Source organism: Myxocyprinus asiaticus, chromosome 21 (assembly GCF_019703515.2).
Source record: "Myxocyprinus asiaticus isolate MX2 ecotype Aquarium Trade chromosome 21, UBuf_Myxa_2, whole genome shotgun sequence".
NCBI classification, from domain to species: domain Eukaryota; kingdom Metazoa; phylum Chordata; class Actinopteri; order Cypriniformes; family Catostomidae; genus Myxocyprinus; species Myxocyprinus asiaticus.
Window position 1 is genome coordinate 35,354,798 of NC_059364.1, and position 26,773 is coordinate 35,381,570.

Consider the following 26,773-nt stretch of genomic DNA (forward strand, 5'->3'; position numbering starts at 1 on the left):
AATTAAAAAAAATAAAAATGGTATGTTTGGGTGAGATGACAAAGAATCTCTTTATCCTTTTGGGACCCAGCAAAAAAAAAAAAAAAAAAAAAAAAAACTTTTTTTTTTACTAGTCCTCTGTTATATGTAATAGAAATGTTGAAAAAGTTTATAGATGTTGTATTTTTGTGTGATCAGTAGTATTCATATACATTAGCAGTGGCAGCATTTAATAGGTGTTCAATCTAATCGAAATGAGTGTTTTTTTTCCCCCCACAGCTTCCACTGAATGCACATGAACCATACATACTTTCTCAACTACTCTTTGAAATATATATCAGAATGATTTGTTTCTATGTTTACTTCCTGATTGTGCAGTTTGTAAAAAAAAATGAGATTTACAGAATAATTCAACAACTTTGCAAAGTAACTTGTTTTAACCTATTCACCTGTAGTGTCTCTCCATCAGGTGGAAACATGCAGAAAGTCCCCTACAGAGGACATAAAAATAGTAATAATAATAATAATGATGTATATATATATATATATATATATATATATATATATATATATATATATATAGATGTTGTCATAGCTAAACCCCCAAACACTTGGTATCTCTGAAACGCCGAAGATGTCCTCCTTAAGATTCACTTGGACTTAAAACACTCTTGGAGAAATTCACAAATGTCACAAAAACCCACTGTGTCCCAGAAGGTTACTGAAGTGTATTTGGAGAGAGACTGTGCAACTCACTGCCGTAACAGTACAGAGACAGAATACTGCCATCTATTGGCCAGACAAATAAATGCAGTGAACCTTCTTATTTCGAGTTTGTGCCCAAGAATTCTCAGTCATTTGCCTGCCCCACTTTGAATTTGTGACCAGCACTTCTTCACATGTGTCGAACTTTTGGTTTCAGGCCAACCAATCATACCAAACACTCTCCTTGCACACAGAGTTACAGCATGTGATTTTTATTTTTATTTTTTTTTTAATCACTCAAACGCCCTCCTGTTGTTTCGTCTTTTTTCTTTTTTTTTTAACTGTGTGCAGTGAGACCCGAGACACTTTAGCACACTGGGGGGTCTCTCTCTGTCACCAACACACACACACACACACACACACACACACACACACACACACACACACACTTGGAGAATTCGTTTGGTGAAGGCTAATTCCCCTCAATCTCAGGCCTGAGGTCGGTGGGCTCGGGGGGATGGCCGTATTGACAGATATTCACAACCCATTTTTCCCACTCTCCCTTTCCCACTCCGCTTTTTCCCAGGCAAGTACTTAACCAAAGGCTCACTTACAGACTGCCACTTATTGTGCTGAAAACTACAACAGCCAATGCACATGCATCCACAGATGTACGTTGAGCATTTACATGTGTTTTGTAGATCATACTGTATGTAATATTGGGTCAAAAATAAAAAAATACATTTTTATTATTCATTGGTGGATATTTGTCCCCATAAATTGATTTTCAGTGGCATTTTTACCTTCATGAAATAAAAAGTACACAGTGTGCTGTCCTTTAATACCATAACACAGTAAACACATTTTAAAAAATTGTCTGATTCTTATGTTGGATAATACAACACTCAATTTTGATGTGATCTTTTTTTTTATTTTTTATTAGCTGTTGGACTTGCCATTGCCATTTTCAGAGCTTTTCCATTATTTTTTTCTTGAGAAAAAAAAAAACAAAACCTCCCAGAAAAAGAAAAACGAACTGGATAGATAAAAAGAGCTATTCACTTCAGGGCCATTTTGGCCCCCACATTTAAAATATCGGGGGCATTTTTGTCACTTTTGGTGGCTTTTTTTGCCCAGAGCCCTGGCTAATTTCTGACTGTGCCCAATTTTGATATGACAAGCCAGGAAAGCAATTTAAAAAAAGGAACCAAAGCTCACCCTAAAACAGACGAACAAACGTAATGGAGGAGACCGGGCATATTCTTTTCTTTTTTTTTCTCGAAGAGCCAGATTGTTGCCCATGCACGCCTAGTTTCACACACACACACACGCACCCTTTTCCGTGATGAACAGTTCTTTTACTTAAGGGACACCCTGCTGTGTGAATGTACCTTATTTAACCTTTTTGTACACGACAGCTGTTTGAACCTCTTTGATATACACTCACATACACATGCACAAAGACCCTCCAACCCCACCCAGACTTCAGTAATTTTAACAATGACTTTCACGTTTGGCTGCATAGACTGTGCCAAGTGAGGATTAGTATTTTAGATGACTTCTGATGTTGTGCTGAATAGAATGTGGCTCTTGTTTCCATGGAGATCGGCTGTTTGGAAGGGGGTCCTGTGTTTATTGGGGGCCTGCTTCTTTATGGCTGTTCAGTTTACTCATGCTCACTCGATAGAATTTCACTCGTAATTTAGTAAAAAAAGTAAAGGTAGGGCTAATTTAGTTTTATTAGAGTAGTCATCATAGGCCTTATTCACCGCAGCGGCATCTTTGGTTTTTGATGCGAATAACAACAAGGCTGTGAGGGATAGACGTACAGTGTCTTCAATAGGTTGTACAGTTGTTTAAAGTGTTTTAGGAACTTTTCACTGATGAAACATCTTTCCAAGATATTTCAGCTTTTTGATAGCTTTATACAGTGCATGTCATTGAAGAGACGGTAAGTCTATCCCTCACAGGTTTCATTCCCATCAAAAATCAACGATGGCGCTTCTGTAAATAAGGTCTAAAGTTTTGTGTAAATTTGTGTTTATTTGTAGGGTTTGGAACCGAGAACTGGCTCTTATTTAGAACTGGATCCATATAAAAAAAAATAATAATACCATAACCAAATCATTTTCATGACTTTCAGTTCCGATAACAGTTCTCGAACATGCATTCTTCCGTCAATGTGGACAAAACACCATGCTTAAATATTCACACTGTATTTCCTACATTACCATTCAGTGGCACTGCAACACTGCTATTGAATCAGCAGCACCACCAGTGAAGTCTGATTCTCTAACGAATGACTCTTATTAGCCGTTTCTTTTGAATCATCAGCGTGAAACATACTGCCCAACCACTGTAGTCCAATTCATGAAGTAATGACTCTTATATGACAATTCTTTCAAATCTACAGCTCAAAACTTACAGTGCAACCAGTGAAGTCCTATTCCCGAATGAATGACTCTTACGAACTGATTCTTTTGAATCTATAGCACTGTACATACTGCACAACGAGTATAGGCCGATTCTCCAACAAGTGATTCTTATTAGCTAGTTCTTTTGAATCTACACCACAAAACAAACAGCGCTTCGTCCTGAATTAGTGACTCTTATCAGCCGATGCTTTTGAATCTACAGCGCCAAACAACATGCAGTGCGACTAGTGTAGCCCAATTCACGAACCAATGACTCTGAGACAATTCTTTTAAATCTACAGCACAAAACTTACAGTGCAACCTGTGTAGTCCGATTCCCGAATGGATAACTCTTACGAACCGATTCTTTTAAATCTACAGCGTGATGCATACAGCATGACCAGGATAAACTGATTCCCCAACAAATTATTCTTATGAGTCAGTTCTTTTGAATCTACACCACAAGACATACAGCGCTTCCTCCCGAATGAGTGACTCTTATCAGCTGGTTCTTTTTAGTGAATCAAAAACTTACTGAAATGCAAGTCATCAATTTCATCATGTCCAACTTGAAAGTATTGTAACTATATGTGTACTTAAGGCTCGTGAGACTTAAATCAGATTAATTACTGGAGGGTGGTTGATATGATAATTTGTAGTTAAAGGTACATGTTATGAGTTTTGCTGTAATTAGTGGTGTACAGATCAACGAATTAATAAATATCTTTCATTAATAAATATTTTCATTAAAATGTCTGTGTAAACACTCCTAATTGTGTGTTCTATATATCATTTAAAACATGATCTCATCATTTGGCAATAGACTGCTGAGGACAGTAATCCAATAAGAATTGCATTACTTATTTCAAAATATTTCTTCCTCAAAAGTTCTAAAAGAATCGTTAATGGAAACTTTAAGGAACCTGAATCGTTAAGGGGAATCAGAGTTGAAAATTTCTTATGATTCCCATCCCTATATATTTGAATAGTAGTGTACATTGCAATGAAACAAATGTATCTACTATTAATATATTATGATTAAAAAATGCTACTTTATCTGCATGGCATCTGTTATTTTTCGATCCAAACCTAAAGGAGGCTTCTCTCTTTTAGTTGAACATAAGCGTTTGCTTCGATTCTCCATTACACCTTTTTTGCACAATGTTACGTTTTGAATGTAGCCTTTCATGGCATACTGCAGTGCTCATTGGCGACTGAATAATTACTAGATATAGTACACACAGTAGTTAATTCAGATGTTATTTATTAATTCCTTAGCTAATTCATTTAATCCAGTTTCTTCTCTGTCATGTTATGACAGCAGCAGAATAAATGCACATGGGGGGGTGTGGCTTAGCAGTTGGTCCACACTCGCTTTTGAATGATAGATTGGAATGAACGGCCATTTCATACTACGTGGTGCCGTTTTGCATAATCCTTATATACCGATCGTTTCAAACAATATATCGCCCGCCCCAATACCTATGCAATGACCAGGCGAATGTTAAAGAGCTGGTTGATTTTAAGCCCTAGACCTTAATAACAATGCGTGTACTCATTCAGTGTTCAGGATAAAGGCTGTCTGTGTCTCAGTCTCTCTCTCTCGGTGTTATTTGCCTGCTAATATGTGGAATGCACTCTTATGGCAAGGCTTTACCTGCAGTCACAGCCCCGGCCTCCTCCCCAGGCAGCCTGCACTTATTAGTTAATGAAATGCTCTTTAAAGGCGATGGGAAAGAAAAGCAGCCCGGCTCTAGCCTGCTATCTGGCCCAGCTTGGGTTTCAAAACAACGTTGCCTAGACAGCCAATTTAGCAGGCTGTCCACAAAAGCACACATCTGGTGATTAGATGTCAGATGGTTGTTTGGCACTCTTCACACAGAGCGTGGTCAGTTGATAGCGGTGTGGGGGATGAACCGGTAACCAGGTTAATTGTGTAAGATTAATCATGTAACCGTGGTCATGTCATTATGACCCACGTACAACTTATCTGGCTGAGAATCATCAGCTTTAATGAGATGGTGAGGGGGAATATATTAGGATATTTTTAGTTTGTTTTAATGTTTGCTGTCCCTGTCCTCTACAGATGCCAATCATGAAGGGGCAGCAGAGGGCATCGAGAACATGGCTGATGCGGTCACACATGCAAGATTCGTGGGTACTGACCCTGCGAGTGATGAGGTGGTGCTGATGAAAATCCTTCAGGTAACACACTTAAATCACACAAACCGTTGTGCTCCGACATGTTGCACAGTTGTGTTTATGGCAACCCTTTGAAAGTATAAAAAAAAGTTACATAAATAAATATACAAACCAAAAAAATACACAACCACACACACTTGAAGCAGGCCGATTTCTCTTCGAGGGCCAAGTTGAAAAGCATGTTTGTCTATGTTCGGAATGGAATACTAATGGCTACATACTGAATGCTGTGCAGTATACAGTACACTGTATAATGCCAACAATTTTGTCTAAATATTTAATAATAACAGTAGTATGCTATGTTTTTATCACTTCGTCTGACCTCATCATGTTGCATGTTTGTTTCAGTGAGTGGTGTCCAGTTATCCTCTTTAACCGATTTAGTGTAAAAATATCGTAACTCTTGACAGGCCAATCAAATCAGGGGTCAAGAAGATTGTGTGAATTGTAAAACTCATGTTTGATATTACTTCTGGTTCTTCAGTCAGACTGGAAATGGAAGGTCAAGTCGAGCACATTGCATTGAGGAACTAATACTGTGTGCACTGTTGAATACTGTGCAAAAATAGTAGGTCGTCCTTAGAAGTGCACCGATGTATCAGCCAAACATTATTTTTTTACTGGAAATAATCGGCCCTGATCATCTGCTGTTTTTAAACAATCGGCTGATGATCAGTGCTGACTTTTTCCTGTCAAAAGGGGGCAGAAAAACATAACAGACAATTAGCCTACATCTCTTGCCGTGTTACCAACTTAATGTAATTATTGTTATACCGTATAAGTACATAAAAAAAAAATTAAGATCTTTCCAATTCAAAGGAATATTCTGGTTTCAATACAGGTTAAGCTCAGTCGACATAATTTGTGGCATAATGTTCATTTCGACTTGCCTCTCCTTTTCTTTAAAACAAACAAAAATCGAGGTTACAGTGAGACACTTAACAATAGGAGTGAATGGGGCCAATGTTTTGGAGGGTTTAAAGGCAGAAACATGAAGCTTATAATTTTATAAAAGCACTTACATTAATTATTTTGTTAAAACTCATGTATTATGGAGCTGTAATGTTGTTTCAATTGTAATTTTTACAGCTGTTTTAAGGTTTTAGGTTTTACAGCGTTACAGTGTCATGGCAATGAAGTTGTAAAATTGGATATAACTTTACACAGAAAAGCTTAGTAAGCAATTTTATCACACACAAAGCCTGTTACCACTCATATTGTTTACCTCTTGTGACTATTCTTCTGGAACGGTGAGTATTTAATGTTAACGAATTGGCCCCATTCACTTCCATTGTAAGAGCCTCACTGTTACCCAGATTAAAAAAAAAAAAAAATTTTTTTTGTGGTAATCGACATTGTCACAAATGCTGTCGATTGAGCTTAACTTGTATTGAACCTGGAATATTCCTTTAATGTGAGCAGAATTCAGTTAATGTGAGCAGTTGTTAATTGTTAATAACTGAGACCATTTTCTCTGCAATGTAGAAGTAGCATTAAAAAGCAGAACCACCAAACTATTGGTATCTGCAGATGTTGTTCTAAATAATACAATTTTGGTCTCGGCACACAAACGTTGTACTGGTACATCCCTTGTCATCCTATTATTTGCATACTGTGCACAGTAAATGGTAGTGTGATAGTATGCTGTTCTAAACATAGCCATGCTGTTACCTGTATGGAAAAATACTTAAATTGTCTTAAATGTTACCAAGTGGCTTCAGTGCAAGTCATTGTTTTTATTTATCCAGGTTTTAAGGACTTTGCTGCTGACTCCAGTAGGAGCCCATCTGACCAACGAGTCTGTTTGTGAAATCATGCAGTCCTGTTTCCGTATATGCTTTGAAATGAGATTAAGCGGTAAGTTAAAACTGGAAAAAAAAAAGAGCTGTATGCTTTTCACTTTTCTCAACCATTTTGCTGATCAGCCTGACTCATCATCTGGTCAGTGCTTGAATCTCCCTCCCTCAGTTTGTAGTCCTGTGCTCTCAGGACGATGATAAACCCCTGCTCTAATCCTGACCAAACACAGACTGGACTCTGAGCCCCCGAGGTGCTGCTCTTATCCTCTGGCCTAATATGTCCTTCTCTTTCTCATTGTTTTTTTTTTTTCTTTGCTATTTTCTCATCACAGAGCTGCTGAGAAAGTCAGCTGAACATACACTGGTCGACATGGTGCAGCTGCTCTTCTCCAGGTAACTAAAGAGAGAGAACGAGAAGAAAGGGAAGAGGGGATGGAGGGATGGGGATTAGGAACAGAGTCGTGTTCTTGCTGTTCACATAATCAAACCGAACCCGAGACCAAACACAACAGGAACTGGGTCTGTCTCCGTAACGGGCTCTGGTTTCAATCTCAGGCCTCTCTCAATTACCTCCGGAGGTTTTCAGCTACCCACACACAAACACATAAGAACAGGTGAAGGCTTCGGTCTCTGACAATGCAAAGCAAGGCTAATTACTCTTGAAGGATTAAGCCCAAAGTACACTTCAATTCTGACGCGAATGTTCAGCATCTGTGTACAGTCAAACACAAGCCTGTCGAAGTATACTCCAAATGACTATGCGCATACACAGGTGGTTGGCGCATACGGGATATGACTGCTATGAGACATCGGACTATTTCTCTTCAAGGATTTAGAGTTTAGTTTGAGTTTAGACCCATAAAGATGTCTTTATAGTCCTTCAGACTCGAGTTGTACAAATGCAGGTATATCCTGACCTCCCCACACACTCGCTCTTGACGTGCATATCCACTGTTGTTGTATTTACCTCAGTCTCCTAATGTTTAACGGTGATGATCTTCTAGCGCTGCTTCGTGACACCAGTGCCTCAAATGTGAGTGTTGCCACCTTGTGGACCCTCTAATTAGTGCAAATAATTCCAGGCGCACGCATTCTGCGCGTTTAAAGACACTCGGTTAGAAAAATTGGGCTAGGCGCGTTTAGTGCTCGAGCACTCTGATGATAATGAGATTTGCGTCACACGTCACGTGTCTGACTGAAGAATACTTTGGGCTTTAGGAAACTTAAATATTTCAATGTCTTTTGTATATCGAAATGACACAAGAATATTGCTTTTCAAATACAAGGTGATATGCAACAATATTGCATATTCCTATGAAAAAGTTGCACTTTCCAACAAATTCTTAGCCCTAATTGTCTGGTACAGATGAAGCTTGCTGATGTCATTGTTTACATGAAAAGAAATCGGAAGAATTTAATAATCCTGGTTCTGATTTTGATTCCGATTAACTATTATTGTTCCATAGTGATTCCCAACATCCCACCCCCATTAATTGGTCCTAAAATGCTATAATAAACAAAATTACTAAACAAAAATAGTACTGTTTTTGGTTACATATTTATATATTTATTTTTTAATTCAATTTATTACAACATTAAACATCCAAATGTGTATCTTTAACCACGTGTTGTCAAATTAAATTACAACCAGTCTGTAATTACACTTATTATAACACAGTAGCAGTTCTCAGTTCATTTTGAGTTGGACATGACAAAAGTAATGACTTGTGGTTCAGCAAACAAGTCAAGAACTGCTCTGGCAGGTTTGGTAAGTCTACATTTTGGAGTTTAAGACGGATTTGTGAGTCTTTTTGACCAAAGAATCGCTATAAATCATTCGTTCACAAGTTGGACTACACTGACCGCACTGTGTTTTTGTTGTTGTGTAAGAACAGCAAGTACAGTGCAGTAGAAACCCTGTCTATCTGTCACATCACATTTAATTCAGACTGAAAGCTCACGACACAGCTATGTTTTTCTTTTGCCGTGGCACTGTAGATTCGGTTAATAGTGGTACAAGAAGCACTGTCTGAATATTTTAGTATGTGTTCCATCTACAAAAATGCAGACTGTTTACAGAACCAAACATCTTGAAAGTAATTTGATAAAAAAAAAAGTTTTTTTTTTTTTTTTTTTTTTTAAACTGAGCCATATCTGAATATAAACCATTTCTTATTTCCCATCCCTATGATATCTCAGTATATAACAGAATTATTTGATTTCTTAATGTCATGTACATAGTGTTAATCATATAAAATCTAGAAATATATGCTTTTAAATTTTAGTTCTGACTTGGCTTTTGTATAGGCTAACATATAGCACAATAATTGTGGTGTAATTGTGAGTGGAAGCCCTTCGTCTTGCTGTGCAGGTCATAGTGTACTGCTGCTTTAAAGCAATAACATGATTATGGGGTGGCATTTATCAGAGGTGCGTATCCACTCACATTAGACTTCCAGTCACATCCCGCACAGACAAGGGGATGAGACCACGGAACACATCACACTCTACCATCTGCATTTAGATTAGGGACGTACAGACACGTGTAAACACACACACACACACACACACACACACACACACAAATATATGCGAAACAAAGACATAATAACAAAATTCAGTATCTTATGAAAGACTAAATGAAAGAGGAACAGATCATATTTCATTAGCATCTGAATAATATTACGGTATTTTGACCTGAATTTTAAATTAGTCAAACATTCTCTGTTTGTTTTTATAATTGTATGCAATATAAACATCCTTTAGATGAGTAGCATTGATTTATAATTTTTTATTAAAACTGATAATATAATTTTATCTGTGAGATATATACATGCACACACACACACACACACACACACACACACACACACACACACCAAACGCATACCACCTGAGTTTGCCGCTCCATTGTGCATGTTCTTATTGCTCAGACCCTCTTGTCCACGTCACCTTCACAATGAGGGTGTGAGTGGCCTTAATAATGAGTGTGTGTGTTTCTGTGTGTGCCTAAGGCTAATAAGCAGTGGATGTAGTGTGTGTGTGTGTGTGTGTGTGTGTGTGTGTGTGGTCGAGAGAGCCGGAGTAATGAACAGCAGATCTTATTGAGTGCTCAGAATGAGGCTTAAGCAGCCTGCTGAAAGCATTTGGGATGTTAATCTGTTGGACTCACAGATCATCCCATAATCAAGCCGGCAAGACAACACTCCATTAACGCAGAGCAGAGTTAACATCAGGACCTGTCTCTCTCCCAGCCTGCCTGTGCAAGCGGTGACATCTCACTAGAGGAAAAGCAGTAGTGTCCACACACATACACACAATGCCTTTTGCGGCTGAAAACACCATCCATCTAATTCGGCTAATGAACCAACGCACCGGGTCAAAAGTCATGCCCTAGGAACAAAGATGGTGGCTCTTCGGACATATTAAGTCCTCCGTTTTGGTTTAAGAGAGGTTTCATGGAATGATAGTTCAGAGGGTGTTAATTAAACTGCAGTTTTGAGAACTAGATCTGACCCCTAATAAAATGTACTTAAAAGTTTGGAGCATGAAAGCAAAAGGAGCATTTTGTTGGTGGTTATTTAGGGCAGTGGTTTAAAACTGGTTTTGCCTCAGAACCCAGGTTTTACATTGGACACCAAGAGGTGACCCAACACAAAATGTTTAATATTAGAGCTGTCAGAATTAATGCGTTAACGCATGCGATTAATTAAAAAAGTTTAACAAATAATTTTTTCTTAAAACCAGCATAAACACTGGTTGACAGGGCAGAACCTTTTTAATGATCACAACTAGGGGCGGAAAATTTCTGGTAAATTTCCGGAAACTTTCCAGAAACTTTCCATGGGAATTTAAGCTGGGGATTTTTGGAAATATTGGAAAAGACTTTGGGCACTTGGCTATATGCTGCTGCATCTTTGTGGCATTCTTAACATAGGTCTTTGCTCAGTATTTGCAAATGTACACAGCCTTTCCTTCTACATTGGATGAGGTGAAATGTAGCCACACATCATATGGCGCATATGGCATTGTTCTGTAGAATAAGATTAGGAAAAAGCTTGTAAAAAAAACACTGATGCAATGCCATGCACAGATATATAAATAGTTAGCTAAACAATTGGAATATTCTGGAATGGTAAAAATATTTTTGCTGGACAAATGAATAGAAATAGGCTAGATGAATAGATGAACACTCCTCAATCAGCTTGCTAAATCAAACTATAACCTGCATTCTTGTATGGTAACAGAAAACTGGCTAGCAGAAGGCAGAAGAAACAGCATCACAGTTGATTGTGCTAGCTAGCACCATGATAGCTAGCATCTTAAATTGTCAATGAAATGGTGTTAGCTAGCTTACATTTAGCATATATGATTTACTGGCTAGCTAGCTACTGTATAAACACATTTTGATGTAGTATTTGCTAGTTAAATTTAATACCATAGATCAAATATATTTACCCTAGTAATATCATCAAAACTTACTTGACTGGATGTAGTCCTTGGGCTCAAATGCAGTAGTGTGGCTTCAATAGTCCTGCTGTAGTAAGTAGCCTGCAGTTAGTAGTGTGCTATGTGCATGTGATTGAGGAATGCGCAGGGTAGAAATTCAACTGAATTGGCATTAAATCTGGTTGTTTTAACCAAGATTATGCTGCAAGAAGTTTTTTTTTTCAACTACATTTAAGTTCCCTGTTATAGGCTAACTTGAAATTTAGCAAATTTCCAGTTTATTCCCATTAATTCCCATATATTCCCGTTAATTCCCATGGAAAGTTTCCAACTTAGAAAATTCCCGGAATTTTGCAACCCTTGCAACCCATGCGCTTGTCATTTGGAGTGCCCTGGCGCGAATCGTGAATGTGGCTTTACGATTGCTGTAACAAAGCGGAAAGCCACAGTCTACCGGCAGATTAATATTGTTGAGTATGGAAGTTTAAGAGATTTAATGCCCATTGCAAAGAAAATGCAACCTATGGGAGGAATAGTTCTTTCAATTAATCAACCTCCCAATTAGACTTTGGGAAAACTTTAATGTTACTTGAATTGGTGATATTTTAGTGCATTTCTATCTTAATACATTTGGAAAATGTTAATAAAGCATTATATTGTTACATATTGTTTTGCTGTCTTTCCTAAGATGGAAATAAATGCATTTTGACAGGAAAAGAAGTATATATAATGTCCAATTTCAGCACTTTCAAAATCTGCGATTAATCGTGATAAAATATATATTTTTTTTAATAAAAAATAAAAACATTTAATTGACTGACAGCACTATTATTTATAAAAAAGTAAACAAATACAAATATTCAAACTGTGAGATTTATTCATATGACCTTAAACTGCACAGGCCCAACAACATGCAAAATTATTGAGCATTTGGTTTCTAAATGTCTTTTGAACTGCGACGGTTTCATGCTTCACTGCACAAAGCATTTTGTGGTCAACACAAACCAAGTTTGTCCTTGTTGCAACTGAACTTTTGTCACGAAGTGACAGATGAATTTGCACCAAAATACTGTAGAGTTTGATTGGATGCACAGCCTTTGACATCAACAACATGAGATATGGAACATGTTTTCTACTCTCTTTTTAAATGGGATCCACCAATTGAGAACCAGCGATTTAGAGTTTGAAGTGCATCTGAGCATCATTTTAATGTGGGTTTTTAGAATAAATTTTTTTTCTGTAGGTTTCTAATAGATTTATGAATAGTTCTAATATTATAAATCATTGTCTCTGAGACCTCTCTTCATTGACTGCACCATGGCAAAATAAATTCTGTTTTAGTGGAGTTGTGAGTCTGTGTTCTAAATTAAAAATGAATTAAATTGAATGTGGTTGCCACAAAATAATACAAAGAGAATAAATCGACAACACATCTTTCTGTTGTATTGTCTTCGCTGGTTGTCCTGCAAACCCAGGATCATTTAGGAAACACTGTTATGCATATATCATAAACGCATGCAAAGAACCCTCAAGCTGAATTATTTGTGCTGTTTCTGCAGATTACCACAGTTCAAAGAGGAGGCCAAGAGTTATGTGGGCACTAACATGAAGAAGGTAAATATGAAATCTCCCTAGATCTCCAATCTGCCTCTCTTCCAAACCCTTTACACCCGCTTTCCTCATCTGCACTTTTTTCTAACTTACTTTATTAGATTTGTAAGGTAGAGGTCTCCATACCTCCAGCCAAGGTGACTGAAATAGTATCTAGTGAGAGGTAAATGTGTTTTTCTGCCACAGTGATAATAACTTTATTTTAGTGTGGGGTTTGTATTTGAGAGACCCATGCTTCTTTATACCGCAGTTATTCAGGGAGCCAAATTCCACTTTCCCTGTGTTCTCATACCAGATTGATGTCATCGAGTTCATCCTTGCCCATTTGCCTGTTCTAACTCGCAGATTCCAGGCTGTATTCTGGACGCACAGGATTTTATTAATGCAGATCAGCCTAGAAACACCAATCAGACGGGCTTAGAGAGGGTATAGCACATTTACATGCATTAAAATGGCGTTTTTTATCGGGTTGCAGCTAGTGCATTTACCTACGCTGAGACGCATGGCTTTATGTTTGAGTGCATGGTGGGGAGATTTGCTAAGGAATTCTAGCAATCGCTATTCATGGCAATGAAACATAATCTCATCGTGTTTTCAACAAAGGATGCATAGAAGTAGCTATGGTTTTTGTGTACTGTTAAGCAAAACTATAAATTGTTAGAATGAGAAATTCAGTATTAAGAAAGACTTTGTATATGATAAGAACAGTGATAGTTGATTAGTGTTAAATGAGCTTATGTAACAGTATGGGCCCACATATTTTTCCATAGGCCTACAATTTGGTTAAATATGTATTTTTTTTGTCATTTGTATTTTACTTTTTATATTTCAGTGTATATTCATTTGAATGGGTCTTTTTAAATCTCATTCTTTGAAGACCTGAAATTCTTTTTGACTGCCATTTTGCATGCTCTGTGTTCCTGTTCTGTTAATGGCATCCATTACCTTTATTCTTGGTTAGTCTGCCCGATTAATACATGTTTGTTTGTAATGTATGCTGAGGTGCTACTCCCCCTGTTTCCTATAAGATATGCATTGGGTTACAGTCTTTGAATGTGTGTGAGTTACTGATGGTGAATGTGAGGCCATTTCCTCAAGGGAACTGCATGGACGTGGTCTTGGTATAAGTGTCATATTATCCCATGTGCATGGAGTAGTTGTGTATGTGCTCCCGTGTCATGCGTTCCTTCTGATCTTGTGACATGTCATCACTAATCTCGGGGCCTGCCCCTTCTCTCCTGAGGCTTACAATATCTTATGGAAAAACAAACGAGTGCAGGTAAGGAGAAGAGATCGCAGTCACCGATCAGATTTACTGTAACCTTATACAACCCCTATGTATTTGACCTATCAAAGTGCTTTGACAGTATTACCAGGTCCAGTTCTTTATGTTTAATTTTTGGTGTCATGCTCATGTTAGAATTGAATTAATACAGTGTTTCAAGATTTGGAAGGTGGTAGAACAAGCTGAGACAAGCATTACTCTGGGAACACTATGATACCTTTCAGTTTGTGGATCAAATGGACCATTCACACTGACAGACATTTTATAGCTTGAGGTCATCAAGTGTTTATCTTTTGAAAGTCTGATCTCAAACAATGTATTGCCAGTAAACATAAGATTTCATACAAGTTAAACAACTATTATGTTTTATTGCTGCTAAAGATAACACCCCCCCCCCCCCTTTTTTATGGGTATATGCACAGTCACCTCAGTATACATACAGACCGCACATTTTATTTTTCTACAAAATTACACATCTTAATGTATGCGTAATGTGTATCCATCTATTTGTGTGTTGGCATTTTACTTATGATGATTTAAGGTGTCATGAGATTTTGTTTTTGCCTTGCCCATCTGTATTGGACACTCGTTCTTTGTGCAGTGAACTGGTGAGTTAGGCTTGATTTAACGAGACTCCATGTTTGTTTTGAAGCTAAAGATGAGAGCCGGTGGAATGAACGAGTCATCCAAGTGGAAGAAACAGAAACGTTCACCCCGCCCCCCTCGTCACATGGTACGCAGTCCCTCGGGGCACTTGGATTCAGCCCAGTCCAGTACCCTCACCAACAACATTTCAGGTACAATGAAATTCCAAACACTTATTTTTGATAGAGATTGTTATGCAGTACAGCTTAACCCAGTAAAGAGACCAATGAATGAAGACAAAGTGTGCGTCGTAAATAACAGGGTCAGGATCTTAAATCAACCCCTTCAGGATCATTCACAAGGTGTCTTTTTTTTCAAAGCACACTATCATTGGAACAAGAAAAGTCTAGTCACCCCCATCCTCAACCCAGTGTGTCTTTATGCAGGTGGAGTTCCATTCATTGAGCAGCAGAGTGGAGGTTCTACTGCGTTTCCTGGTTCAGACAGTGCAGCTTCCTCCATCTCCAGCCCCACCACTGATAGTGGCCTGGACACTGGCTCTAAAACCACATCTAAGGAAGATCTCACAGACCTGGAGCAGTGTAGCTCATTGGCCACCACTCCCATTACACCTTCAGCTGAGCCAGGCAGACTAGAATCACAGGTAACCCCTGGTCTCTCTTGACTGTCGGCATCAAGTCTGATCCACTTCGCAGTTTATTGTGGTAAAGAGCTGCCCACTTAAAGCTAATTTGTACTTACTGAGTTTTTTTTTGTCCTCCTGAAAATGACGACGAAATGCACTGACGTTTTTGTTCTGTTAATGTGTTTGGTGATTTCGCGCACATCCCTGACATTTTTGACCTAGGAAAATTTGGCTAGTGGAAATGCGTTGATGACTGGTTAAAACTAGTCATGGTGTTGTTTGAACATGACATTTTATTTATTTTCCTCAACAAAATAATTTTAAAATGACTTTCCGCATAGTATAAATGGCTTCTTTCACCCAGGGTGCTTTAGTTCATTCAGGGGGAAAAAAGTTTGGCTTCTTCCATTTGTATAAATTAGGCTTTAGACAGGAAGGGGCCACATCAAACCACAATTTTTAACATTTGTAAAATGTTGTGTAGTTGATGCATAAGGTGTCCGTGGATTACTTTTTTATTTATTTATTTATTTTTTATAAAATTTACAAGAATGTAAAAGGGAAAGTGTATTTTAGGTGCTGTCACTGGTCACCATTTCTTTTAAGTTTTTCATAATTTTGTAATAAATGTTTTTCCTTCACTAGTTCATTTTAAATGGTCCTGTGAAAAAAAAAATGTGTCTAAATTAATATCGCCTTACAATATAAAGGACTATAACATGTCACACCACAGGGCATGTACATTTTCCAAAAGTATTTCATGAAAACTACCATTAGACTTTGTTGCCACACAGCTACTAATACAGAATCTATGGAGAACTTCAAAATGTCCTGCATGCATGTTTAATGAAAAAGCCTTAGTAGGCCTTAATACTTATCTTGCTTCAGTTCATATTTCAAAAGTACATAGAGGCCTAATTTTTAATCGAATTTATTACATGGTATGCGATAAATTAATGTAATTAATCGTAGTTAATCACATACATAAATATTTGCTGAGAATGCCCCTCAAATAACAATGATGCAATAAATAATGATAAAAAATTATAAATATTTATTTTTGTATAATTATAAAATTATATTTATAATTATAATATATATAAATATAAATATGTATAAATTAATATGCATTACTTTATAAAGCACACAAGTTAATCATTAAAAAATACAATACAAAAAGTGGTTTTAGAATGCAATATATCGTTTATTTCCATATTATTGAACATAAGCCGTTCATTGGCCTACAGTTCACAGCAATCCATTTTGCACTTGAATTCGTCAGTCAGTCCAAGATTTATTATGATGGCTTGTCTAAGGGTGCGTCAATGTACACATGCATCTGACAGATGCTTTTGGAGCGTCTCGGGTGCTTTGCGTCATAAACATACCGTTTTTAGGTCGCTGTGTCTCGCTTACTACCCCTTAGAGAAAACAGGTGGTACTCCATGCTTGAATTGCTTATATAGAAGGAATGTTCTTTATTACGATCCAGAAACATGATTAATTGCGTATTTTTAAGCATTATTATTTATATAATTAATCACTCTGAATTAATGCGTTAAATTAACAGCCCTACAATAAAGTGTTCACAAAATATTCTTTGTATAAGAAAAATTAGAAATTTAGAACATGTTATTATTTTCATTGGGCATGGGGGGGCATCCATGGTGTATCGGCCCTATTTTTAGGCATCATAGGCGCGCTCCCAACGTGAAGGCTGTTCCAAAAGGTAGGTATCTTAATTATGCTGTCTCCTAAGATGCCTCATTTTGGGCAAATTCTAAAGTATCATCATATGTATCCTTCCCCGGGTAGGCGATCCCAGAATGCATCTGATTACAAAGTAGTTAGTTACTGTCATTTAATTACATTTTAGTCAAAAAAGAAATGTAAAACATTACATTTTAAATTCTTGTAATCTTTAAAATCTTGTACATTACTTGCACTAAAGTAATATGTATAATACATTTAAAATATGAATTAATATGTACGTCTCTTAGTGTTACTGTGACAGCTGAGGGGTGTGCGACAATGAATGAGGAAATATAGACATTTTGAATTTGAGGAAAACCAAAAACTTTTCTAGGAAAAGAGATTTAGAAAGTAAAATAATTAGTAATATGATAAGTTTTTATATTAAGTAATCATTAAAGTAATCTGATTATGTTTTTAGAGAATTAGTTATTTGTAGTGGATTACTTATTTTGAGTAATTTACCCAAAACTGGTGCTTTGTATATTTATGCTCTTTAGAGTATTGCATTGTTCCTCTCACCTCACCTCTGTTGAAATCAGTTGTCAAGTATCCCGTGCACTGTACGTGAGAAGCACTATTTAAATGATGCACAGAGCTGCTGCCTATGTAGAGCATTCCAAATCGGTCTCTTATGAGTCTCCATTTCAATTAAGATGCTTCCATAGAAGACATCTGCCTACGTAGGCAAGAGACAGCGAGGCAGCTTACTAAGTTTTGGAACAGATCCTAAGAAACTCCTTACAGCTAGCCTCAGAACTGATTGTTGAGTTCTGATGGTTGATGGTTTGGTGTATTGTGCCATTAGTCTGAGGGAAGGGAAGTGGAGCGTTCCCAGTCAGCCTCAGTGGAGTCCATTCCTGAAGTCCTGGAAGAGCAAGACTTGTTGGCTGAGCAGTCTGATTTGGCATCGGTCCACGACATGGACTACGTCAACCCCAGAGGAGTGCGCTTCATGCAGTCCACCCAAAAAGATGGTAGGAGAGCTTCTTAAAACAGGCCCACAATCCTTATCACTTTGGCTACCTGGAAATGTGATTGGACTGTGTTTTTCCAGGTGCTGCTCTAATCCCGTACGGTCTTCCATGCTTGAAAGAGCTCTTCCGGTTCCTCATCTCCCTCACCAACCCACATGACCGCCATAACTCAGATGTGATGATGCACATGGGTCTGCAGCTGTTGAACGTGGCCCTAGAAGCCGCACACATCGCCCCCTACCAGTCACTGCTTTGCCTGGTCAAAGACGAGCTATGTAGGCACCTAATACAGGTGAGTGCTCATAGTTTGATTGGAGTTTTTGAATCTTGTGAGGTTCCCGGGTATGTTTTCAGCTGTCGTAAACATTCTCTCTGTGTCTCGTTGCAGTTGTTAAGCGTGGACAGAATGAATCTGTACGCCGCCTCCATACGTGTTTGCTTTCTTCTCTTTGAAAGCATGCGAGAACATCTCAAGTTTCAGCTGGAGGTATGTAACTGAATAATCTATCAGTGGGGAAATGAACACCATCACAGATACATGAAGTCACTCTTTGTACATGTCCCACAGATGTACCTGAAGAAGCTGATGGACATCATTACCTCAGAAAACCCTAAAATGCCCTATGAGATGAAGGAAATGGCCTTGGAGGCCATCGTACAGATCTGGAGAATCCCCAGCTTTGTCACCGAGCTTTACATAAATTATGATTGTGATTTCTACTGCTCCAACCTGTTTGAGGACCTCACCAAACTGCTCTCCAAGGTGAGCCTGCTCCAACCTCAGATGTCCGATTATTTTTCCAGGAGCCCTTTTACTACAATTTCACAAGCATAAAACCCATTTTTGCACCATACCTTCCTTAATTTTTGTTTTTGTATGGTTTTGCAGAATGCCTTTCCAGTGTCTGGGCAGCTCTATACAACCCATCTTTTGTCACTTGAAGCTCTGTTGACTGTGATTGACAGCACAGAGGCTCACTGTCAGGCCAAAGTTCTCAACAGCGCAGCACAGCAGGATCAATTAGAATCAACAACTGCTGAAGGAGAAAGTTTGAGCAACACCATTACAGATTCAACCACAGGTTGGCAGAATTGGAGTCCCAGAATAAACACTGACACAATTGATGATTGTTTATTAGTGATTTTAATGCCTTGCCAGCTTCCATGCTATTTTCATGGCGATCAGAATTGTTGTAGTATTGCAAGAAAGAGCTCCATTGTTTATTTCTCAAAATGAAAAACTCTTCTTCTTTGGTTTACTCAATGTAGAGGCTGGCAAATCTGTCCCCAGTTTTAATGGGCAGAATGCTGTTGTGTCTGAGGCGTGGGCTGCCTGTCCTCCAACCAGTGGGTATTTGATGGCAGAGGAAATGAGATTAGGCAGACAGGACCAGGAGGACACAGACTCAGGTATTTTTCTTTAACGTTTTGCCTGTGAAATGCAATAAACAAATAAGGGGCTGTTCACACAGGAAAGGTTCTTGCATGTGTCTTCACTATTTTTGACCTGTTTTTAATGCATCTAGCTGTTTTTTTTTTTTTTTTTTTTTTTAGTGTAGTATTTGAGATGTCAAGTTGAAAACAGTTATAAAAAACAAGTTTTAAAAACGCATTTCGAGATATCTGCATTCTGTTTTATTCCATTGCGCTGCACCTAGCTGTTTTTAAAAGAATATTCTGGGTTCAATTCAAGTAAAGCTCAATCGTCAGCATTTGTGGCATAATATTGATTCCACAAAAAAAAAAATCAACTTGTCCCTCCTTTTATAAAAATAAAAAAAAAAAAAAAAAAGACCGTGGTTACAATGAGGAACTTACAATGGCAAATTTTTGGAGGCAGAAATGTGAAGCTTATAATTTTATAAAAACATATTAATTATTTTTTTAAAACTCTGTATTATTTGAGCTGTAAAGTTGTTTAAATCGTTGTTTCAGTCATTTTAGGGTTTTAGGGTTAACATTACATCGTCATGGCAACAAAGTTGTAAAATTGGATATAACTTTACACAGAAAACATCAGTAAGCGATTTTATTACACTAAAATAATGTTACATGTACAGTGTTTACATCTTGTGGCTATTCTTTTGAAACAGTGAGCGATGTTTATGGATTGGCCACATTCACTTCCATTGTAAGTGCCTCATAGGAACCCAGATTTGTGTTTTTTTTTTTTTTTTTTTGTCAAAATTTATTTTTGTGGTTATCAATATTATGTCACAAATACTGTCGATTGAGCTCAACTTGTACTGAACCCGGAACATTCCTTTAAACACAATAATGAAAGGCCCTTAACACAACCAACTCATTGATTCACTATAAACTTTAAAGGAATTAGAGTTACCAAATGCTTCTTTGTCTTAATCAAGCAGAAAAGAAAAGCCCTAAGAAGCCACAGCGTTTCACCAGCTGTCTTCCGGACTCTCAAGAACTTCTGGAGATCAAGAACAAGAAAAAGGTGCTCAAACTTTCATCTGATTGTTCTTTAAAATTTTGGTTTTGGGAATATTAATAGCTCATTCGACTTGCTTCTAAATTTGTCCTTAAATTTCATTTTCTTGTTGTTTTTGTACTTTAAAGCTTCTGATCACAGGTACAGAGCAGTTCAATCAGAAGCCGAAAAAGGGCATTCAGTTCCTGCAGGAGAAAGGCCTGCTCAGCATCCCCATGGACAATAATGAGGTGGCTCAATGGCTGAGGGAGAACCCCCGTTTGGACAAGAAAATGATCGGAGAGTTTATAAGCGATCGCAAGAACACCGACCTACTGGACAGTTTTGTCAAGTAAACCTCCTCTTTATAACATGTTTCTTGGTGCAAAGGTAAGGCCAGCTGCCCACTAACCAACTTAAAACACCTTGATACCAATGTCAAAGGAAATGTCAAATTTCATTCCTAAATCAAAAAATCAATGAACCTCGCACACCTGAGAAGTTATAGGGAGGTGCGAGCTATTATTCATGTGACCGAAACATCGCTAATACATTTTTTATTTGATTTTGCAAGCTATGGTAGTGTGCGTGCATTTTGTCTTTATAATCCCTAAATCAAAAGAAACAAATAAGAAAAAATATTTTTTATTGATTATTTTTATGGCAATTTAGCACATTTCCCTTCAAATCACATAAGCGTTATGTAAAAAAAATCTCATTCTCATTACTTTTTGTGGGGAAAAAATAAACAATGCTATATTTTTTTTACATTGTAAGGTATTTATAAATACATTGTAGTGTTTGTTGTAATACAGTGCATTCAGAAAGTATTCAGACCCCTTTATTTTTTTCACATTTTGTTATGTTGCAGCCTTATGCTAAAATGCTTTAAATAATTTTTTTTTCACATCAATCTACAAATTCAATTGATTGGACATGATTTGGAAAGGCGCACACCTTTCTATATAAGGTCTCACAGCTGAAAATGCATATCAGAGCAAAAACCAAGCCATGAGGTCAAAGGTACTGCCTGCAGAGCTCAGAGACAGGATTGTGTCGAGGCACAGATCTGGAGAAGGCTGCAAAAACACTTTGGCTGCATTGAAGGTTCCCAAGAGCACATTGGCTTCTGTAATTCTTAAATGGAAGAAGTTTAGAACATCCAGGACTTTCCTAGAGCTGGCCACCTGGCCAAACTGAGCAATCAAGGGAGAGGGGCCTTAGTAAAGAGGTGACCAAGAACCCAGTGGTCACTCTGATTGAGCTCCAGAGATCATGTATGGAGATGGGAGAAACTCGCAGTAGGACAACCATCACTGCAACACTGCACTGATCTGGGCTTTATGGCAAAGTGGCCAGACGGAAGCCTCTCCTCAGTGCAAGACACATGAAAAAACATTTAAAGGACTCTGATGAAATGAAGATTGAGCTGTTTGGCCTCAATTCCAAGTGTCATGTTAGGAGGAAACCAGGCACCGCTCATCACCTGCGCAATACCATCCCAACGGTGAAGCATGGTGGTGGTAGCATCATGCTGTGGGGGTGTTTTTCAGCGGCAGGGACTGGGGGACTGGTCAGGTTTAAAGGAAAGCTGAACGCAGCAAAATACAGAGATATTCTTAATGAAAACCTGGTCCAGAGCGCTCAGGAACTCAGACTGGGCCTAAGGTTCACTTTCCAACAGGACAATGACCCTAGGCACACAGTCAAGGCAACGTAAGAGTGGCTTAGGGACAACTCTGTTAATGTCCTTGAGTGGCCCAGCCAGAGCCCGGACTTGTACCCAATCAAACATCTCTGGAGAGACCTGAAAATGGCTGTCCACTGACGGTTCCCATCCAACCTGACAGAGCTTGAGAGGATCTGCAGAGTAGAATTGCAGAAAATCCCCAAATCCAGGTGTGCAAAGCTTGTTGCATCTTACCCAAAAAGACTTGAAGCTGTAATCACTGCCAAAGGTGCTTCAACTAAGTACTGAGTTAAGGGTCTGAATACTTATGTCAATGCGATATTTCAGTTTTTCTTTTTAATAAATTTGCAAAATTATCAAAAATCAGTTTTTTGCTTTGTCTTATGGGGTATGGAGTGTTGTTTGATGTGAAAAAAAAAAAAAAAGAATATTTAATGCATTTTAACATAAGGCTGCAACATGATAAAATGTGAAAAAATTAAGGGGTCTGAATACTTTCTGAATGCACTGTATGCTGATTTAAAGGAGCACTCAGTAATTTTTTCCTCATTAAAAAAGTTTTGCACCTAAAAAAATGAATAGTAATTTTGTAACATATGTAAAAAATTATGAGCACTCAAATCAGGTGAAGACTCCAGTCACATTAGTAACCTTGTAAAGGAGAGGGTCCCCTGATGGGGGCTGCCATGTTAGGATCACATGACCAGCTGAATACTACTCGCTTAATCTCAGTTACCACCCTGTTATTGGACACTTTTACACATGGATTAATTAATCATGGTAACTGTGAATATTGAATTTCTACAATGGTATCCGTAACTGAAATGATTGCATTTGAATGATGCTGCATCCACGCCGCTAGGTGTCAGTCTTATTACAAGATGACATATTCAAAACATTACTGCGTGCACCTACAAGTAATTGTATTACAGTATTTTTAATGGTGTACTGTTAAAGTCTTACTGTATTACAGTTTTAAAAAATCTAATGAGAATCTTTTTCAAAAATAATAGGAATGTGAACAATGACACAGCTGTCTCTGACATTTCTCAGTGATTCAGTGTTACAATTCCTGTTCTCTGCCAAGGACACAAGAGCCACCCTCCAACAACAACAAAAAAATTCCAAGTGATCTGTTGTTCATGGAGGCCACAAGAATCGACATAGACGGTCTAATGATCCCCCCAAAAATGTGTCAAACGTTTATGCAAATGGGGCAAATGCCTGAAAGTCGCTGGTAAAATCAGTTGGTGGGCTGCTAGCTTTTGATGCTCTACTTGCTAATGATTACTTTTAATGATTGAGCTCAAAGTGAATGTCAGTAGTTATTTTAAGGCCATCTTTCTCTCTCCGTTCCCCAGCACGTTCACCTTCCAGGGCCTGCGCATAGACGAGGCGCTCCGTTTGTATCTGGAGGCATTCCGTCTTCCTGGCGAAGCACCTGTCATTCATCGCCTCTTGGAAACCTTCACTGACAACTGGCATGTAAGTCAGCTGCCAGCCACAAACATACTCATGCTCTCGTATTGGCAAGGATACATATAAATACAATCAAAGGGAACACACAGACGTGCTCTTTAAATAGGTTGTAGGTTAGCTACTGTCATACAGTCACAGACACACACACACAGGGGTTCTTACAGTTCTTCCATTACCAAACTCCAAGGCAGTCCTGAACACCAACTGGCCCCGTCATCAGGTAATTAGGGACAGTGGAAGAGTGTTTTGGTTCGAGATCAAGGAAATGGAGATGGAAATTGTAAGGAATTTACCATTCTTAACTATTCCGCTTAACATTTTTTTTTTTTTTTTTTATTACTTATGAAGAAGAAATATTTGGAAAAAAGTATGCAATATTGCATTTGCAGTCTGTTGCCAGATAAAGAGAAATAATGATTTTAACTTGATTACAATCCAGTAATTTGTGCAAACTATATATTAAATAAAAATACTATACAAACAAGCATAAAACATCTTATTCATTCATTACAAGGACAGTACTGTGTTTAGCAGTGTTGGCTAAGGTGCTAAAAAAAAAGAAAAAAAAGAAGTAATCCACTACAGATTAATTACTTATAATTTTAATTATATTAGTTCACTAATTACTTCATGGAAAAAGCAGTCGTCTTCTTATTCCTTTTAACCCTTAAAAGAGCAAGAACATAAAAATACTTATGAAAATTTAATGAATTTGCTGTTTTCCAACACATTAGTGTCCAAATAAACAAACATTTTCATGTTTTTCTTCAAAATATTACTTTTATTTTTAATTGTACAACTTGTAGAAATCATGATAGGAACATTTGCCTTGAGGTCAGCTGCCTTCTCAAAAAAATGCTACCACGTTACATTTAGATAATAATTGCGAGTTGATGCCAGAGTTTATGTACATGTCACATGACATCAGTATTTGCAGGGACCCCATTTTTAATATTTTTCACAAAAATTCTCAAATGTTCGTATCCTCTATCTAGGATACAACAAACATTTTAGGTTTAAAAACCCCTTACTAACACTTTTCGCAGAAGAGTTTTTGTTTTCCACTTAACAAATTAAACATTTTTACACTCACTGAGAACTTTATTAGGAACACTATACTAACACTAGGTAGAGCCTCCATTTGGTCTCAGAACAGGAAAATGGATTTCACACTTTGTTGGAAACATTCCTTTGAGATTCTGGTCCATGTTGACATGATTGCATCACGCAATTTCTGCAGATATGTCAGCTGCACATTCATGATGTGAATCTACATTCTACCACATCCCAGTGGTGTTCTACTGGATTCAGATCCACTAACTGGGAAGGCCACTGAAGAACAGTGAACTCACTGTCATGTTCATGAAACCAGTTTGAGTTTTGCTTTGTGACATGGTGCATTATCATGCTGGAAGTAGCCATTAGCAGATGGGTAAATTGTGGCCATGAAGAGATGCACATATTCAGCATGCAACAATACTCAGATAGACTGTGGCATTCAAGTGATGATTGATTTTTATGAATGGGCCCAAAGTGTGCAAAGAAAACATTCCCTACACCATTATACCACCGCCACCAGCCTGAACTGTTGACACAAGGCAGGCTGGGTTAATGGATTCATGCTGTTGATGCCAAATTCTGACCCTAGCATCTGTGTGCCTCAGCAGAAATCGAGATTCATCAGACCAGGCTACGTTTTTCCAGTCTTAAGCTGTCCAGTTTTGGTGAGCCTGTGCCCACTGCAGCCTCAGCTTTCTGTTCTTGGTTGACAGAATTGAAACCCAACGTGGTCTTCTGCTGTTGTAGCCCATTCGCCACAAGGTTCGACGTATTGTGCATTCTGAGATTTACAGAGTGATAATCTGAGTTACCGTAGCCTTTCTGTCAGCTCGAACCAGGCTGGCCATTCTCCATTGACCTCCGCAGAACTGCCACTCACTGATTGATTTTTGTTTTTGGCACCATTCTGAGTAAATTCTAGAGACTGTTAAGCGTGAAAATCTCAGGAGATCAGCAGTTACAGAAATACTCAAACCAGCCCGTCTGGCACCATCAATCATGCCACGGTCCAAATCAGTGAGATCACAATTTTTCCCCATTCTGATGATTGATGTGAACATTAACTGAAACTCCTGACCATATCTGCATGATTTTATGCATTGCAATGCCTCCACACAATTGGCTGATTAAATAATCGCATGAATATGTAGGTGTACAGGTGTATCTAAGGCCCCGTTTCCACCTGGTATTAGGATGCGTTTCGGTTGATCTGATCACATGTGGTCAGCCCTAAATACAGGTCTAAACGGGGCCTAAACCGTTTTGTGATCGGATAATAAAAACCAAATACGAATGTAGTCAAAAACGCATGTGACCACATCGCATATGAGGTATGAACACTAATCCGTCCTATATGCATCCTGGCAGCACTGAAGCACCACCTCTCACCTGTCAATCAACCGCTGCGCTTAAACAAGTGTTTAAAGTTTGCTGGTTACGAGCGATTTTAAAAGGAAATAACAGTCCATTCTAAAATTTTAAAAAGCGGATACATACACAAACACGAGTGCTTCATGGATCTTCTTTAGTGTTTCTGATATCAACACAAATGACAAGCACGAACACCTGAAGCTCCTTTAATACAGGTAATCCACTAAAATAACAGATAATTCTGCTTGACATTGTGTTTGTGATTAGATTAAATTTCAACTCCAACTGGGAGAAACAGCACGCCGTTTTTTTCACCCTTTCTTTGTCTTTACTGACTTTGTT

At 38.0% G+C, this 26,773-nt stretch overlaps 1 protein-coding gene across 5 annotated transcripts in view; it reads left to right on the forward strand.

The window, feature by feature from the left end:
* LOC127411844 (Golgi-specific brefeldin A-resistance guanine nucleotide exchange factor 1-like) overlaps positions 1-26,773 on the forward strand; it is a 130,010-nt gene that overhangs the window by 73,245 nt on the left and 29,992 nt on the right. For 4 of the 5 annotated variants that reach the window (XM_051647667.1, XM_051647669.1, XM_051647670.1 and 1 more), the window contains exons 5-19: positions 5,185-5,303; positions 7,049-7,157; positions 7,432-7,492; positions 13,108-13,162; positions 15,097-15,241; positions 15,476-15,693; positions 18,236-18,404; positions 18,485-18,696; positions 18,793-18,891; positions 18,973-19,167; positions 19,294-19,486; positions 19,674-19,814; positions 20,771-20,859; positions 20,982-21,184; positions 23,884-24,007. In XM_051647667.1, coding sequence (XP_051503627.1) covers positions 5,185-5,303; positions 7,049-7,157; positions 7,432-7,492; positions 13,108-13,162; positions 15,097-15,241; positions 15,476-15,693; positions 18,236-18,404; positions 18,485-18,696; positions 18,793-18,891; positions 18,973-19,167; positions 19,294-19,486; positions 19,674-19,814; positions 20,771-20,859; positions 20,982-21,184; positions 23,884-24,007 — 2,132 coding nt within the window. The remainder of the gene's footprint in view (positions 1-5,184; positions 5,304-7,048; positions 7,158-7,431; positions 7,493-13,107; positions 13,163-15,096; positions 15,242-15,475; positions 15,694-18,235; positions 18,405-18,484; positions 18,697-18,792; positions 18,892-18,972; positions 19,168-19,293; positions 19,487-19,673; positions 19,815-20,770; positions 20,860-20,981; positions 21,185-23,883; positions 24,008-26,773) is intronic. The other variant, XM_051647668.1, reaches the window with a different exon arrangement.